The sequence below is a fragment of the Protomyctophum bolini genome (genome assembly GCF_963924005.1).
Source record: "Protomyctophum bolini genome assembly, chromosome: 11".
Taxonomy (NCBI): Eukaryota; Metazoa; Chordata; class Actinopteri; order Myctophiformes; family Myctophidae; genus Protomyctophum; species Protomyctophum bolini.
Window position 1 is genome coordinate 8,121,904 of NC_137872.1, and position 16,144 is coordinate 8,138,047.

A 16,144-nucleotide genomic window follows, 5' to 3' on the forward strand; every position below is an offset into this window, starting at 1 on the left:
ATAATATGTATATATTATATACCGTACTCTATATACTCCTCTAAAGCTACTGTGTAACATGAGGTACTCTAGAATATTATATACTGTATATATATATATATATTATTATATACTCTATATAATCCTCTAAAACGACTGTGTAACATAGAATATTATATACTGTATGTATATATATATATATATATATATATATATATATATATATATATATATATATATATATATATATATATATATATATATATATATATGTATATATTATATTCTCTATATATTCCTCTAAAGCTACTGTGGATCATAAACCAATCTATCAATGAACCCAACCCATCATTCTGTTCCTCTAAGCCAGGCGTAGACACTCTGTTACTAACCCATCATTCTGTTCCTCTAAGCCAGGCGTAGACACTCTGTTACTAACCCATCATTCTGTTCCTCTAAGCCAGGCGTAGACACTCTGTTACTAACCCATCATTCTGTTCCTCTAAGCCAGGCGTAGACACTCTGTTTTGACTTGAGAGCTACTTGAGCTTAATGAGCAGCTCAACATGACCTACCCACCCTGGAAATAAAATAAACTACTTCACTACTTATTATCACAACATAAAGTTATACCATGAAGACATGGTACTGTATATGCATAACTGAGGCTACTGCTGCCTATTATCACAACATAAAGTTATATAATGAAGACATGCATAACTGAGGCTACTGCTGCTTATTATCACAACATAAAGTTATACCACGAAGAAATGTAGGTGACTGAGGGTACTGCTCCTTATTATCACAACATAAAGTTATATAATGAAGACATGCATAACTGAGGCTAGTTCACAGCATAACGTTACATCATGATTTCAACCTAAATGGCCTTATATTATACAATCAACAAGGATAGGATGATTAAAAAAGATTATTCTGTTGACTGTCTTGATCCAAGGCCGTGTCTGTATCAGAAATGAAGTTAGAAGTGAACTTCAGTTAAACTTTCAGAGTGACACATTACTATAGCTGCAGGGTTATCTTACATACATCTAGTACTTGAACGTTGACATTTTAATCCCTTGGTGTTTCATTAGCGCGAGGTGACAAAAATAATATATGCTTCAGGCATTTCCAATTTCCAGTACTTTTACTTCTACTCCACTCCGCGTGCATGTGTGTGTGCGTGCGTGCGTGCGCTCGCGCAGGGCCGGTTTTAGAGATCTGGAGGCTCATTTATAAGACCAAATCTGAGGCCCCATATATACCTATGGCATAATTATTCTATTGATACAGGCGTATTGATACAGGTGTATTGATACCCCCTATTGTATTGTTACTCCCTTCCAAAAAACGCTACCAGAGCATCAAATCTCGTACCACATGTCTCAGTAACAGTTTTACCCCCAGGCAGTCAGGCTGCTGAACAGCTGACCTTGAACTGTATTGCACTGTTTTGTCACTTCACTTGCACTTTTCTTTTCCTGTTTTTTGTCCTTTTCTTGCACTATAGATGTTTGTTTATGTCCTGTGTATGTAAGACTGAGAGTGCTCTGAGCAAAATGATTTTCATTGTATTTATACTCTGTATCTATACACATGACAAATAAACCTGAACCTGAACCTGAACCTGAACCTGTACAGGCGTATTGATACAGGCGTATTGACACAGGCGTATTGATACAGGTGTATTGATACAGGTGTATTGATACAGGCGTATTGATACAAATAGTTCTGACTGTTCAATATCGTGCGCAGCCATTACTCTTGACAATTATGTAGCAACAACACCTCTCCTCATCCTGTCGTCAGTTCACAATAAAGTGTCTCCCCTTTACCTCCCAATGCCGCACATTTACCCACATTATTATTATTAGTATGTGTCTCTGTGTTGCTAGGCAGAACAGTATTTATGTATTATTCTTTGTGTTGCTAGGCAGAACAGTAGTTTATGTATTATTCTTTGTGTTGCTAGGCAGAACAGTAGTTTATGTATTACAGTTTATTTAGTATTATTAATATTGTGTCTCTGTGTTGCTAGGTAGAACTACAGCCCATCTATGAGGAGAATCTCTACATGTATATTTATTTCGTGATCTTCATCATCTTCGGTTCCTTCTTCACTCTCAACCTCTTCATCGGAGTCATCATCGACAACTTCAACCAGCAGAAATCCAAGATAAGTTTACAATAATAAACTACTACTACTATTATTATTAGTATTATTAGTATTATTATTTTCGATGCACGATATAATCAGTAGCATAATCGGAATCGGCCAAATCGACCGTAAAAAAGCCAAATCAAATATGATGTAGGCCTAAAATCTTTATATTCTTGGCTACGGTTATTCGTCTAAATAGTTTACCAGGAAGTGTACGTTCTTGTTTCAGGAACTGCAGTATTGTACTGCTAAGCTGCCCCACTGTAGTTCAGACTGTTGGACTTAAAGCTGTAGGAAATACATGCCATTAATATAGTGGTTGCAAAGTGGTGGTTGGAGTCCCACTGAAAAATAAAAAAGGAATACATTCAGAATATTCTTCTCTCATTTGATATCATTTAAGATGCACTAGGGACGTGTACACACCCTAGTAGGACGTGTACACACAGCCTTTGAATATCCGTGGGTTGGATGTGTGGACACGTCGGATGGACGGAACCTGTTAAGGTGTTCATTTGCCTGAGTCCTGCGGTGGGACTTCTGGTCTGGTTTTGGTGAATAGGAAGTAGTGCCGGTCATTTGGTACTGGGGGTCACTGGGGGTCACTGGGGGGGCCACGCATTAAAAATGAATGAATTCACACAACTAGCATCATTTGTATTGTTTACTTATTTGGACCAAATAGCACAACCTCCGTTGAACTTTAACCCCTCAGTCACATGGAACCATTGTTTGAGCAGTTAGTGGTACTGGACACGAAACCTGAGTTTTACTCATTGATTTAGCCTACTGTGTAGGTTAACGAATCCTTTAGTTTTTACTCATTGATTTACTGTGATTTACTGTGTAGGTTAACGAATCCTTTTGTTTTTACTCATTGATTTACTGTGTAGGTTAACGAATCCTTTTGTTTTTACTCATTGATTTACTGTGTAGGTTAACGAATCCTTTAGTTTTTACTCATTGATTTACTGTGTAGGTTAACGAATCCTTTTGTTTTTACTTGGGAGGTAAAGATATTTTCATGACAGAAGAGCAGAAGAAATATTACAACGCCATGAAGAAGCTTGGATCCAAAAAGCCTCAGAAACCTGTTCCACGACCAGAGGTTACAACTAAATATGTTACTAACTAAATCTGTTACGAGAGGTTACAACTAAATGTGTTACTAACTAAATATGTTACCAGATGTTACAACAAAATGTGTTACTAACTAAATCTGTTACCATAGACTTTCAATGTTGCAACACTTAAAATATAGAATATGACAATTTAGCGTTAATATCGTATCGATATTTGGCATAAATATTGAGATATGACATCTTGACCATATTGTGCAGCCCTACCGGAAATTACACGTTTTCCTGACCGTGAATCTCTCTCTCTCTCTCTATCTCTCTCTCTCTCTCTCTCAGAATAAGTTCCAGGGTCTGGTGTTTGACTTCGTGACTCAGCAGGTGTTTGACATCTTCATCATGGTTCTGATCTGCCTCAACATGGTGACCATGATGGTGGAGACGGACGAGCAGTCTGAGGAGAAAGAGAACATATTATACTGGATAAACCTGGTACGTTACTGTTACCACCATGTTACTGTCAGCATGTTGACCACCAGGTCAACATGGTGACCTGGTGGATACCTGCCTACTAACCACTACTACTGTCTCAACATGGTGACCTGATGGATACCTGCCTACTAACCACTACTACTGTCTCATCATGGTGACTTGGTGGATACCTGCCTACTAACCACTACTACTGTCTCAACATGGTGGCCTGGTGGATACCTGCCTACTAACCACTACTACTGTCTCAACATGGTGGCCTGGTGGATACCTGCCTACTAACCACTACTACTGTCTCAACATGGTGACCTGGTGGATACCTGCCTACTAACCACCACTACTGTCTCAACATGGTGAGGATACCTGCCTACTAACCACTACTACTGTCTCAACATGGTGACCTGGTAAATAATCATAATAATAACCTTCATCATCCCCAGGTGTTCATCATCATCGTCACGCCAGAATGCTCCCTGAAGATCATCTAATAATAATAATAATAATAATAATAATAATAGTAATCTTCATCACCTCCAGGTGTTCATCATCATCGTCACGTCAGAATGCTCCCTGAAGATCATCTAATAATAATAATAATAATAATAATAGTAATCTTCATCACCTCCAGGTGTTCATCATCATCGTCACGCCAGAATGCTCCCTGAAGATCATCTAATAATAATAATAATAATAATAATAGTAATCTTCATCACCTCCAGGTGTTCATCATCGTCTTCACATCAGAATGCACTCTGAAGATCATCGCTCTGAGGCAGTACTACTTCAACGTGGGATGGAACGTCTTCGACTTCGTTGTCGTCATCCTCTCTATAGTTGGTACGTATTGATTGATTGATTGATTGATTGATTATTTTTCAACCTTTTTTCAAATCTTTCATTCATTCATCCTCTCTCTCTCCTCTCTCTCTATCTCTCTCTCTCTCTCTCTCTCTCTCTCTCTCTCTCTCTCTTCAGGGCTGGTACTGGCTGACGTCATAGAGAAGTACTTTGTCTCGCCCACCATGTTCCGAGTGATCCGATTGGCTCGCATCGGACGCGTCCTGCGTCTGATTCGCAGCGCTAAGGGCATCCGCACGCTGCTCTTCGCCCTGATGATGTCACTTCCTGCGCTCTTCAACATCGGCCTCCTCCTCTTCCTCATCATGTTCATCTTCTCCATCTTCGGAATGTCCAACTTCGCCTACGTGAGGAAGGAGGGCATGATCGACGACATGTTCAACTTCGAGACCTTCGGAAACAGGTGCGTTGATTAAAGTTTGAGATGTTCAGAAACAGGTGCGTTGGTTAAAGTAGACGTTCAGAAACAGGTGCTTTGATTAACTTCTTTACTGCAATCTAGTGTTTAAAAACTTTGACTGCATCTCTGCTGCTTGGGTGTTAGGGTTATATAATAACCATGGTGTTGTGTGTTAGGGTTATATAATAACCATGGTGCTGTGCGTTAGGGTTATTTAATAACCATGGTGTTGTGTGTTAGGGTTATGTAATAACCATGGTATTGTGTGTTAGGGTTATATAATAACCATGGTGCTGTGTGTAAGGGTTATATAATAACCATGGTGCTGTGTGTTACAGTATCATCTGTCTCTTCATGATCACCACATCAGCCGGTTGGGATGGACTACTGAGCCCCATCATGAACACCTCCCCCCCCGACTGTGACCCCCACAAGGAGAACCCAGGGACAGATGTCAAAGGTCAGTACCCCCCCCCCCCCCCCATGTGTGTTACAGGTTATTGTGGTAACCCGGGTGCTGTGTGTTACAGGTGACTGTGGTAACCCGGACACTGTGTGTTACAGGTGACTGTGGTAACCCGGACGCTGTGTGTTACAGGTGACTGTGGTAACCCGGGCGCTGTGTGTTCGTATATCTCCAGGTTACTGTGGTAACCTGGGTGCTGTCTGTTACAGGTGACTGTGGTAACCCGGGCGTCGGCATCATGTTCTTCTGTACCTACGTCATCGTGTCGTTCCTGGTGGTTGTGAACATGTACATCGCCATCATCCTGGAGAACTTCAATGTGGCGACGGAGGAGAGCGCCGACCCGCTGTGTGAAGACGACTTCGAGATGTTCTACGAGACCTGGGAAAAGTTCGACCCTGGCGCCTCGCAGTTCATAGAATACAAGTAATACTATACTACGCTATGCTAGGCTAGGCTACGCTACGCTATACTAAACCTGGGAGAAGTTCGACCCTGACGCCTCACAGTTCATAGTACAAGTGATATTAATTATACTAATACTGTACTGTACTGTACTGTACTGTACTGTACTGTACTGTACTGTACTGTACTGTACTGTACTGTACTGTACTGATATCCAATACGAGTTCAGGTAATATTAAATATAATTCTTGTTTGGTCTGCTTCATGAGTGAGGGGAGGACAGAGAAGGAGATCAGCCGGTGAATCGGAGCAGCAGGGGGCGGTGTTGCAGTCGCTGTACCGCTCACTGTTGTGACGAAAAGAGAGTTGAGCCAGAAGGCAAAGCTCTCTGTCTACCGAGCAATCTTCCTTCCTACAATTTACAATTTAGACATTTAGACAAATCCTAATCCAGCGCGATTTACAGTAAGCAAGAACAACACTCTCCTATACTCTCACTTATGGTCATGAAGTGTTCCTACTCTATATATGGTCATGAAGTGTTCCTACTCTATATATTATAGATATATATAGTTCATCTCCCTTAGAGATAAGGTGAGAAGTTCATCTCCCTTAGAGATAGGGTGAGAAGCAGTGTTGCCAACTTAGCGGATTTGTCGTCATATTTAGCTTCTTTCCAGACCCCCCTAGCGACTGAATTAGTGAAAAGCTTCTGGCGAGAAATCTAGCTTTTTTCCCCTGGTGAATTGGGGACAAATCGTGTTGACAGGCGCCAGATATGCGCCAGAGATAAAATCCTTTTTTTTTTTTTCTCAGCCTCAAATCCGCTAAATTGGCAAAACTAAAAGTGGTCGGCGCGTCTGGTCTGGCTCACAGGTCACAGCAGGCTCAGTGACTTCCTCGGCTCGGTTATGTGCACACTGCACACTTGCACAGACTGTCTACCAGTGCTTCCTCCTTTCTTGCTCTGCCTAGGCGAGTGCGCTCCGGTGCGGTATTTCCGAACGCGCCCCTCGAGCTCGACAGAGCAAGAAAGGAGGAAGCACTGGCAGCTCAGTTTAGTCTGCTAGTAAAAATAAAATACACACTCGGATGCATAAAGTATTAACCTTCTAATTCCTGTATGGATCGGAACAAAATAGCGTTCTAAACATTAGTTGAATTGAGGTATGTTTTTTTTATATTACAATGAGTTTAAACGATGTGTTATCAAATGAAGAGATGATACAAACTAAGTGCACATAAATGACAAATGTTTTTCTGGGCTGGCTACATATTTTCGTTGCTAGGGGCGCCTAAAAGTCGCTAGGGACGCAAAAAAGTCGCTAGGGGCGGCGCGTGCTGCGCGCGCGCATATCCCACCCCTGGCGACTTTTAGCTACTTTTCGAGGAGCCACTAGCTACTTCCGTCACTGGAGAGTTGGCAACACTGGTGAGAAGTTCAGTCACACAAGAGAGACTCGGAGTAGAGTCGCTGCTTCTTCGCCTGGAAAGGAGCCAGCTTAGGTGGTTCATCTGGTAAAGTCTTCTAGCTGTTTAAAATAAATTACCTGAGATCAGCCGGAGAGATCAGAAGACTGTAAAAGTACAACAGTTGTTTCGTTAACTCATTTTGACCTGAGATCAGATTCTAAAAATGTCTGTTTGAAAATGACAGTTTTCTGAAAAAGGTATGATTCTATGTCAGTCGTTCTTAGATTTTTCAAAAATAGCAGACCTACAAGCTTGTAGCGTGCCACTCGGTGGCGCGCTATGAGCTTGTAGATCTGCTATTTTTCAATAGCTAAAGTATAACATAATGTTTAAAACACCAATAGGGGTTCCCGCCACAAAATGGGTTAATATACGTGTACTGCTCCTAGTGTTGATGATTTCTGCTGTTATTGTTTGTCTTTATATTTCTTGATTAATTCATAATAACTTTATTTTTATTTAATGATAACTTTATTTATATAGCACCTTTCTAGGCATGAGCCTCAAAGTGCTGCACAGGAATAATAACAAGAAAATTCACAATAGAAAAATAGAAAAAGTAAGTAACATGATCTATCAACGTAATAAACAAGAAATACCCAAACATTAAACAAATGAAGATAACACAAGATCAGTAAAAGGCAGGGAAAAACAAAAACAGTTATTTAAAGGAATGCTTTTTGAAACAATAGGGATTTAAAACGTATGAGGGAGTCAGTGAGGCGAATTCGTTCTGGATGCTAGTTGCTGGTTGCGGTGCTTGAATGGCGAAGGCTCGATCACCCTTTGTGACGTAGTTCGCAGTACCCCTTGTTTAATTGAGTACATATAGGACCACACTGGAAACAAGCCCTTGGCCTTTTTATATTTAGCTTTTTAGCTTATTGTACCTGTTAATAAATAAAGTAATCAATCAATCACATTACATTACATTTGTATTTTATCATTGTGTTTACAGAGAGCTGTCAGATTAAAGGATATATTTTATGTTTACAGAGAGCTGTCACATTTAAAGGATATATTTTATGTTTACAGAGAGCTGTCAGATTAAAGGATATATTTTATGTTTACAGAGAGCTGTCACATTTATAGGATATATTTTATGTTTACAGAGAGTTGTCACATTTAAAGGATATATTTTATGTTTACAGAGAGTTGTCACATTTAAAGGATATATGTTATGTTTACAGAGAGCTGTCAGATTTAAAGGATATATTTTATGTTTACAGAGAGCTGTCACATTTAAAGGATACATTTTATGTTTACAGAGAGCTGTCACATTTCTGTGACACCTTAAAGGATCCGTTGAGAATTCCCAAACCGAACACCATCAAACTGATTCATATGGATTTACCTCTGGTCCCTGGAGACAAGATCCACTGTCTGGATATACTACTGGCCCTGACTACTGAGGTAATATAAACATACTACTACTACTACTACTACTACTATACTACTACTACTGCTACTAATGCTACTACTATTAATCTGCCTCTGTCTTCTTCAATGTATGCATCCATTATATTATTGCAGTTGCTTTATATTGTGGTTCGCCTAGCAGCAGGACAGGTTAAGAAAATTGTGTCTGACCCCTCCCATGTACTATACCCTGAGTATCGGCTAATGCCATTAGGTAGGAGGTACGAGGTCCATGCGTGCAAATATAATAGGTACAAGCATTCCTTTGTCCCTCTGTCAATCACACTCCTTAACAGAGTCCTTGCAGAGGGCAGACAGGGTAGGGGTCGAAGGTTATGAGGTGATGTTCTTCCTCTTTTGCACTAGGTATGTTGGTGTGTGGTTTTTTAATGTTGTATGGGTCACTGTGTGCCTTTGTTGTCTTGTATTGTGTATTGTTTTGTATTGTATTGTATCTGTATGCTGCAGGGCGGGTCCTTGGGGTCCAAGACAAATTTCTCCCTTGGGAGACAAAATAAAGACACCTTGACCTTGAACCTTGAGCAGACATTACAGGTTGACCTTGGCCAAAAATGAACTGAAGTAACCCTTTACGCGTTCACGACAAAGGTAATCTCAATCTCAGTGCCGTTTGAGGACAGATGCGTGTCCACGGACGTGTTCGCTCGCGCACACGGACACTCGTGCACATTGCTTTGAGCACGCCTGGAAGGGTCATAGCTAAATAAAATGACGCTATGTGAACTGAGGTGATAAAAGTATGAATGCGCCGTTGTCTAGTCAGATTTTTCCTTGCGCGCCTCTAAACTTTATCTCTTACTCAACCAGAATACGGAGTTGTGTTTGTTATTTTTTGCAGGCTGACCAAGGACTCTGTTCTCCTCTGCCTCCTATCTTTTCACTATTTTGTAAATTAATTTGATTCTTGAATAAAGCTATTTTTATACTTCAGTGTAATTTACGATGGCCTCCCGTGTTATTGATTAGCCAATAATATGTCCGTTGTCTGTGTTTTTCCTGTCACTCCGTGGCGTAAGTTTAGTTGATTTAACAACGTAATTCTTAGCAACAGCCTGCCAGTGCTTATCTTTCCCCGAGCGGGGAGGAAGACGGCGAGGCATGGGAATCCGGGCGATGCCCCGGTCCGCAAGTACAGGAATGGTTGTTTTTTAAGTTGATTGCAGCTCGCCACCTCTCTGAATCTTCCACGGACGGAGAAAGGGAGGCTGGAAAGTATCGCACAACGTGCCAGTCTAACTAGGTCAAAAGTGGCTATATTTCAACGTCTCAGTGGAGCCGGTTGAAGTGAATTAGCCACACATGTATTCTAACATTCTAACATTCTAACACTCTATACGGGTTCTAGCAGGCGGAACAAAGTGAGAATTGTATGCTATGAATATCTCTTCACGTGAGTTTGCGCAGGGCTCCAACACACACGTTGGAAAGAAGCTATAAATCTCTGCCTCATAAGAGCCATAGATTAAAAGCTGTGAGTGTGTATACAGTATATATCTTCCCCTGTATTCCTTAATCCCCGACGCTTCATACTAAGTGCGCTCAGGACGTGCGGACATGCGGGAGGTATAGCAGAATAGCACACTGCGTGAAAAGAGGAGTTAACGGGCAATTATGGGCACTGTATTTTTCCCAGTAAACCTAAAGTTTAGCAGCACATACAGTTAATATACGGTAATATACATGTGTGATGGTACAATTCGGGAGTTTACCGGAGTTTGTTGGAAAGTTTAACGGGAGTTTCCTGTAATATACACATCCGTATTTCATGCTTTTTGCGCAGTGGCAGGGAGTCTCCCATGCCGGCGTTGATGCCCGCGTCGGGACTTTACGCACACTGCATAAACTTCTGATTGTGAACGCGATACAGATAGGATAGTTTTAAGGTTTTAATTCGGGTCGCTCCTGATAGCCTCATACAAGCAGGCTTTCAGAGGCGGGTAACGGTGTGTGTGTGTGCTTTATACAGTGTGTTAGTCTTGTATCGCACAAATGGTGTGTCTCCGAGCTACAGAATGAGTCAAAGGTGTTATAGCATTATATTATAAGTTATTAATGGCATATTTAATAAAACATAATATTGTACACACGTCACACTACAGCTCTGTAGGGGAGCTAATAGCTATACAGTACTAGGATGTATGGACGGAAGCCACTTGTAATGGGTTTATCTTTTGAAGAGGTGTTTTGAACACCTTCGCTACTAGTGATTTGTAGCACAGCTATTTTGAGACGAAGAGAAGACAGTGAAAGTCTTGGCATACTGAGCTACTATACTGCTTAGTAAACAGGAGTAGACCAGTGTCCAGGAGGACAGGGTGATGAGAGCCAGCTCTCTTTAACAGTAAACTGGAGACAATAGACTCTGTCTGGACATTCTACTCTATATTATATATATATATATATATATATATATATATATATATATATATATATATATATATATATAATGTATGCCTACTGTGTTTTCAGGTTGTGGGGAGTCAGCAGAGGTGGTTTATATATATTATTGTACAATGTATTTTATTGTGTTTGAGGTTCTGAGGGAGTCAGGGGAGATGGATGTTAAGGCTTATATATAATGTATTGTGTTGTATTTTAATGTATTGTATTGTATGTGTTTTAGGTTCTGGGGGAGTCAGGAGAAATGGATGCTCTCAAGGCATCAATGGAGGAGAAGTTCATGGCCAACAATCCTTCTAAGGTATACCTTATTACCGTATTAATAAGGGTTATTAAGAAGGGTCGTCTTATTACCTTGTTAATAAGGGTTATAATGAAGGCTTGTCCACACACTGTGTCTCTGCTCCCAGGAAACTTTATTTAATGAAGGCTTGTCCACACACTGTGTCTCTGCTCCCAGGAAAACTTTATTTAATGAAGGCTTGTCCACACACTGTGTCTCTGCTCCCAGGAAACTTTATTTAATGAAGGCTTGTCCACACACTGTGTCTCTGCTCCCAGGAAACTTTATTTAATGAAGGCTTGTCCGCACACTGTGTCTCTGCTCCCAGGAAACTTTATTTAATGAAGGCTTGTCCACACACTGTGTCTCTGCTCCCAGGAAACTTTATTTAAAGAAGGCTTGTCTGCACACTGTGTCTCTGCTTCCAGGAAACTTTATTTGAATACCAGAAGACTCGCCCCGGTGCTTGCCCGTTTTTCCTCCCGGAATTGTCACCAGTGAGGGGGATAACTTTGTAATATGCTATTGGCCGTTTGTATTCTTTTTGGAAAAATATAAAAAGATACTCCTGTAGAAAGGCTATATTATTTTACTTATATTGACCCTATAAACAATTTAGTATTATAGTATATGTAAGGTTTTGCACACTCAAATGGTACCTCATCAGATAATCCCCACATAGCCTACAACAACTTCTGTGAACAGACTTCAATGTAGTAGCTTTTCATAAATTATATTTGTACTTAGGCTGTCTGCTGTCATGAAAGTTTATAGTTAGAGAAATTCAAAGTCCAGCCGTCTGCTGTCCAGCCTCTCCCACCCCTCACTGGGGAAGATTCTGGGAGGAAAACAGAAACGGGGCGAGTCTTCTTGTTACCCTTTATTTAGGTACAACGTTTCGACCCTTACGGGTCTTCGTCGTACAAGACATCAGCGTATTTTATACAGCAGCATATGGGCAGGTCAACAAGCTCTTTTGCAATGAATGAAATCAAGCAAGACACGCCCACCGCATCTGGACGTATATGGCTGAAATTAGCATGAAGGTCATATCAAGCCGAGGACTCTAATTATACTAAATTTAAAGTGGCACTGAGAATCTTCTCTTATGGGGGTCCCTGGCATATCTTTTCAAATGGGGGTCCGCAGGGCTGATTAGTGTCCTTGACATGAAAAAGTTTGGGATAAGAACACCCTCTCGCGATAAAGAACACCCCCATGAGAAAGGTTTTGCATTTTGCATCGCGATAGTTTTGCATTATCTATCATTAAAACAAACAATCAATAAATAAATGAACCAATGACGTTGTCCCCCTCCAGGTGTACGAACCAATCAGCTCCACCCTGAGGAGGAAACAGGAAGAGGTGGCGGTGGTGGTGATCCAGAGGGCGTACAGGAAACACCTGTTCAGACGAACGGTCAAGCAGGCCTCGTACAAATACAGAGAGAAAGAGGGGGGCGAGCGAGGAGGAGGCGGAGACAGAGAGACGGTGGGGCTGATCTACGAGAAGATCAACCTGCTTTACGGAGACGGCCAGGAGGAGACAGGAGAAACTCCTGCTTCTGAAGGAGAAACTCCTGCTTCGGAAGGAGAAACTCCTGCTTCGGAAGGAGAAACTCCTCCTTCTGAAGGAGAAACAAGGAGTGAAACAGAAAGAACTCCTCCCGTTGTAGAGGAGGAGGCGATGCAGGAGATAGAAGTAACTACTCCTGCTATGCAGGAGGCAGACAGTCCTCCTGCCGTGCGGCTAAGCAGCGAGGTCATCCTCCATTCTGCGCCTCCTTTTCCCCTCCCGCATCATCATTCTGCGCTTCCTTTTTCCCTCCCGCATCATCATTCTGCGCCTCCTTTCGACCTGCGTCTCCCTGCGGACGAGGAGGAGCTGAAGGAGACTGTCGTCTGACAGAAGCGACGGTTCTCAAACCAGAGCATAAAAAAGAATTGATTAAATCAATTCATTACCAGCTGCATTAATATTATTATTATTATCGGCGGGGGTCCGCTCGCTATGACTGCCTCTGTGTCCGTTTCAGCGCAGTAGTTTAGGTAGGAACCAAAATTCTCCAAGGTGAAACTATTGTGTTCTGAGTCGTTCGTTTCCGCACGGACATATTTGCAGTGCGCACATGCATCAGCCAATGAGAAAACCAGCTGGACTAGCTTGCACATGGATTATAGACTCAACTGTAAAAAGGAGTTACAGACGTGTGGAGGCGCATTCATTCATACTGTAGTTTTATAAAGGTTTATAAAACTACAACATGACATCACTCACCGCGGTGTAGCTTTAAAAAGGTTTGTAAAACTACAACATGACATTACTCACCACTGTGAAGTTTTATAAAGGTTTGTAAAACTACAACATGACATCACTCACCGCGGTGTAGTTTTACAAAGGTTTGTAAAACTACAACATGATATCACTCACCGCGGTGATCAGCTATCACCTAAAATTGGAGTACGGTATGTATGAGCCTTAAGGGTCCATTTCATTTGGTACCAGTTTTTACCCTCTCAGAGTTACAGACATGTTGGGGTCCATTTAGAACCCCTTCAAGGACCCCACTTTGAGAACAGGTGCTAACATGCTAACAATCCAAGATGCTAACGTTCCGCGATCGCTCTGTGCTAACTGCTTTGAGCCGCCAAGACATTTTTTTCTACACTAAGTACTAAGTGTACATGTTACTAACTATACCCTGTATGAGGGAATACCAAGCCAGAAAGTAGCAGCCAGGAGAATGAGACTAAAGGACCTTTCAAACGGAAGCGATTTAAAGCGCCTAATATAGTTCATTTTCAACGAGACCTGTGGTTTTTGCGCGGAGCACTGGGGAGCAGTCGCGGTGCGTCAACGCAAGCGTATTTAACGTGAGCGCGGTCCCGTGAATTTGTTGCGCGCGTTGCTCGTTTCGTGCACACGCCGACCACCGCGACTCACCAGACCTGGAGGAGACCTGTGTTGATCCAGACCTGGAGGAGACCTGTCGTTGTGGCGCCCTCTCTGGAGGAGACCTGTGTTGATCCAGACCTGGAGGAGACCTGTCGTTGTGGCGCCCTCTCTGGAGGAGACCTGTGTTGATCCAGGCAACAACGCCTGCGTTCCTCGCTTCCTGTTTGAAAGGCCCTTCAAACTATAGCCATAAACGTCTAGACGTCTAATTGCCAATTAAGTACCGGATGCCACGGACGACAAGACGTATTTTCTTTTTTCATCCATATTTTGAAAATTCCTCAAATCTGGTGTACAGGTGATGACATGCACATTACATGCATAATATAATTACAAATTCTTTCTTTCTTTATAATGGGAGAATTGGCACTCAAAGCCTAAACTGGTGACCACCAGGTGGTGCTGAAAGAGTTAAGGCATCAAGAACTGCCAGCCAGCAAACCGTCCACACTAACGTAATTATGTGGACGTACTCAAGAACGACGCAGGAGCGCAAAGCACCAACGAGCTGGTCGGATGTATGGAGAACCATGATGACCTGAGGAGGACCTAGAGAGAGTGTTACATTATCCTACTGGTTAAATATCCTTCCTAATGTTAACCCATTTAGGCCTGACCTCCAAATAAATAAATAAAATCTTCTAAATCCTTCAAAAATAGCAGACCTACAAGCTATGAGCTTGTAGATCTGCTATTTTTCAATAGCTAAATTATAACAATGTTTAAAACACCAAAAGGGGTTCCCGCCACAAAATGGGTTAATTATCCTACTGTACACCAGATTAATGTACATTCTACACCAGAGCATTGACTTTATGTTAAATTCTACACTGCTGCCCCCTTGTGGCAGTCAGTTCCACTGTCTCCATGCTTTTCATCCAAGATCTCTCTCCACACGCACACGCATGCACGCACGCACGCACGCACACACACACACACACACACACACACACACACACACACACACACACACACGCACGCACACAAGGCACGGTGTGAGCTAAACATCAGATCTATAAACATCTACTGGGTCTAAACAGCATACCTCCAAGACCTCACACACACAAGGTACATTGTGAGCTTGTAGGTCTGCTATTTTCTGCGCGTGACGCAACGGAGCCTGAATCAGGCTTTAGTGTTGCTTTGTTGTAAACATCTAAATGGATCTAAACAGCAGATCTACAAACATACTGGATCTAAACAGCAGATCTGTAAAGCTTTAGTTTCACTCTGTCTCTATTCTATTTAAACCATCATTTTACTTGTTATTCTGTGTATATCAATTAGCCCTTCGTTAAACCCCACCCCCAAAAACGATTGTCCAATCAATGCCAGTCCAAATAGCTTAGCAACCGTTGCTATGCAGGTCACCTCACAGCTGTCAGTGTTATTTTGCATGGCTGTGTTGTTGAACACACACACAGCTTAACATGCCTATTGGACAAGGACGTGTTGGGGAGGGGCTTAGCGCTGCTTACGTGCCTATTGGACAAGGATGGGTTGGGGAGGGGACAGTCTGTTATTGCATATTTATTCACATTATAAACAGTTTGTTAAAGGGACACTTTTGCAAAAGAATATATGTTAATGACGTTTAGAAGATTTAGAACACTTTCCTGGGGGGTCATTGTGTGTGTAATATGTGGTTTTAGATATTTTGGATTCTAGCATAACTGGGCTCACTTACTTCCTGTACTACAATTCCCATAATGCTTTGGTGCACTGCTCCTTGTGGATAGGGGAGGGCTGTCTTACT

The 16,144-nt window shown here is 41.8% G+C and overlaps 1 protein-coding gene across 2 annotated transcripts in view; it reads left to right on the forward strand.

The window, feature by feature from the left end:
• scn4ab (sodium channel, voltage-gated, type IV, alpha, b) overlaps nucleotides 1–14,413 on the forward strand; it is a 61,879-nt gene extending 47,466 nt beyond the window's left edge. Inside the window, exons 27-36 of one of the 2 annotated variants that reach the window (XM_080775634.1) lie at nucleotides 2,021–2,158; nucleotides 3,147–3,251; nucleotides 3,559–3,711; nucleotides 4,428–4,545; nucleotides 4,684–4,969; nucleotides 5,305–5,426; nucleotides 5,642–5,858; nucleotides 8,579–8,723; nucleotides 11,374–11,451; nucleotides 12,754–14,413. In XM_080775634.1, coding sequence (XP_080631760.1) covers nucleotides 2,021–2,158; nucleotides 3,147–3,251; nucleotides 3,559–3,711; nucleotides 4,428–4,545; nucleotides 4,684–4,969; nucleotides 5,305–5,426; nucleotides 5,642–5,858; nucleotides 8,579–8,723; nucleotides 11,374–11,451; nucleotides 12,754–13,338 — 1,947 coding nt within the window. In that variant the 3' untranslated portion in view covers nucleotides 13,339–14,413. The remainder of the gene's footprint in view (nucleotides 1–2,020; nucleotides 2,159–3,146; nucleotides 3,252–3,558; nucleotides 3,712–4,427; nucleotides 4,546–4,683; nucleotides 4,970–5,304; nucleotides 5,427–5,641; nucleotides 5,859–8,578; nucleotides 8,724–11,373; nucleotides 11,452–12,753) is intronic. The other variant, XM_080775635.1, reaches the window with a different exon arrangement.
• Nucleotides 14,414–16,144: the final 1,731 nt, after the last annotated feature.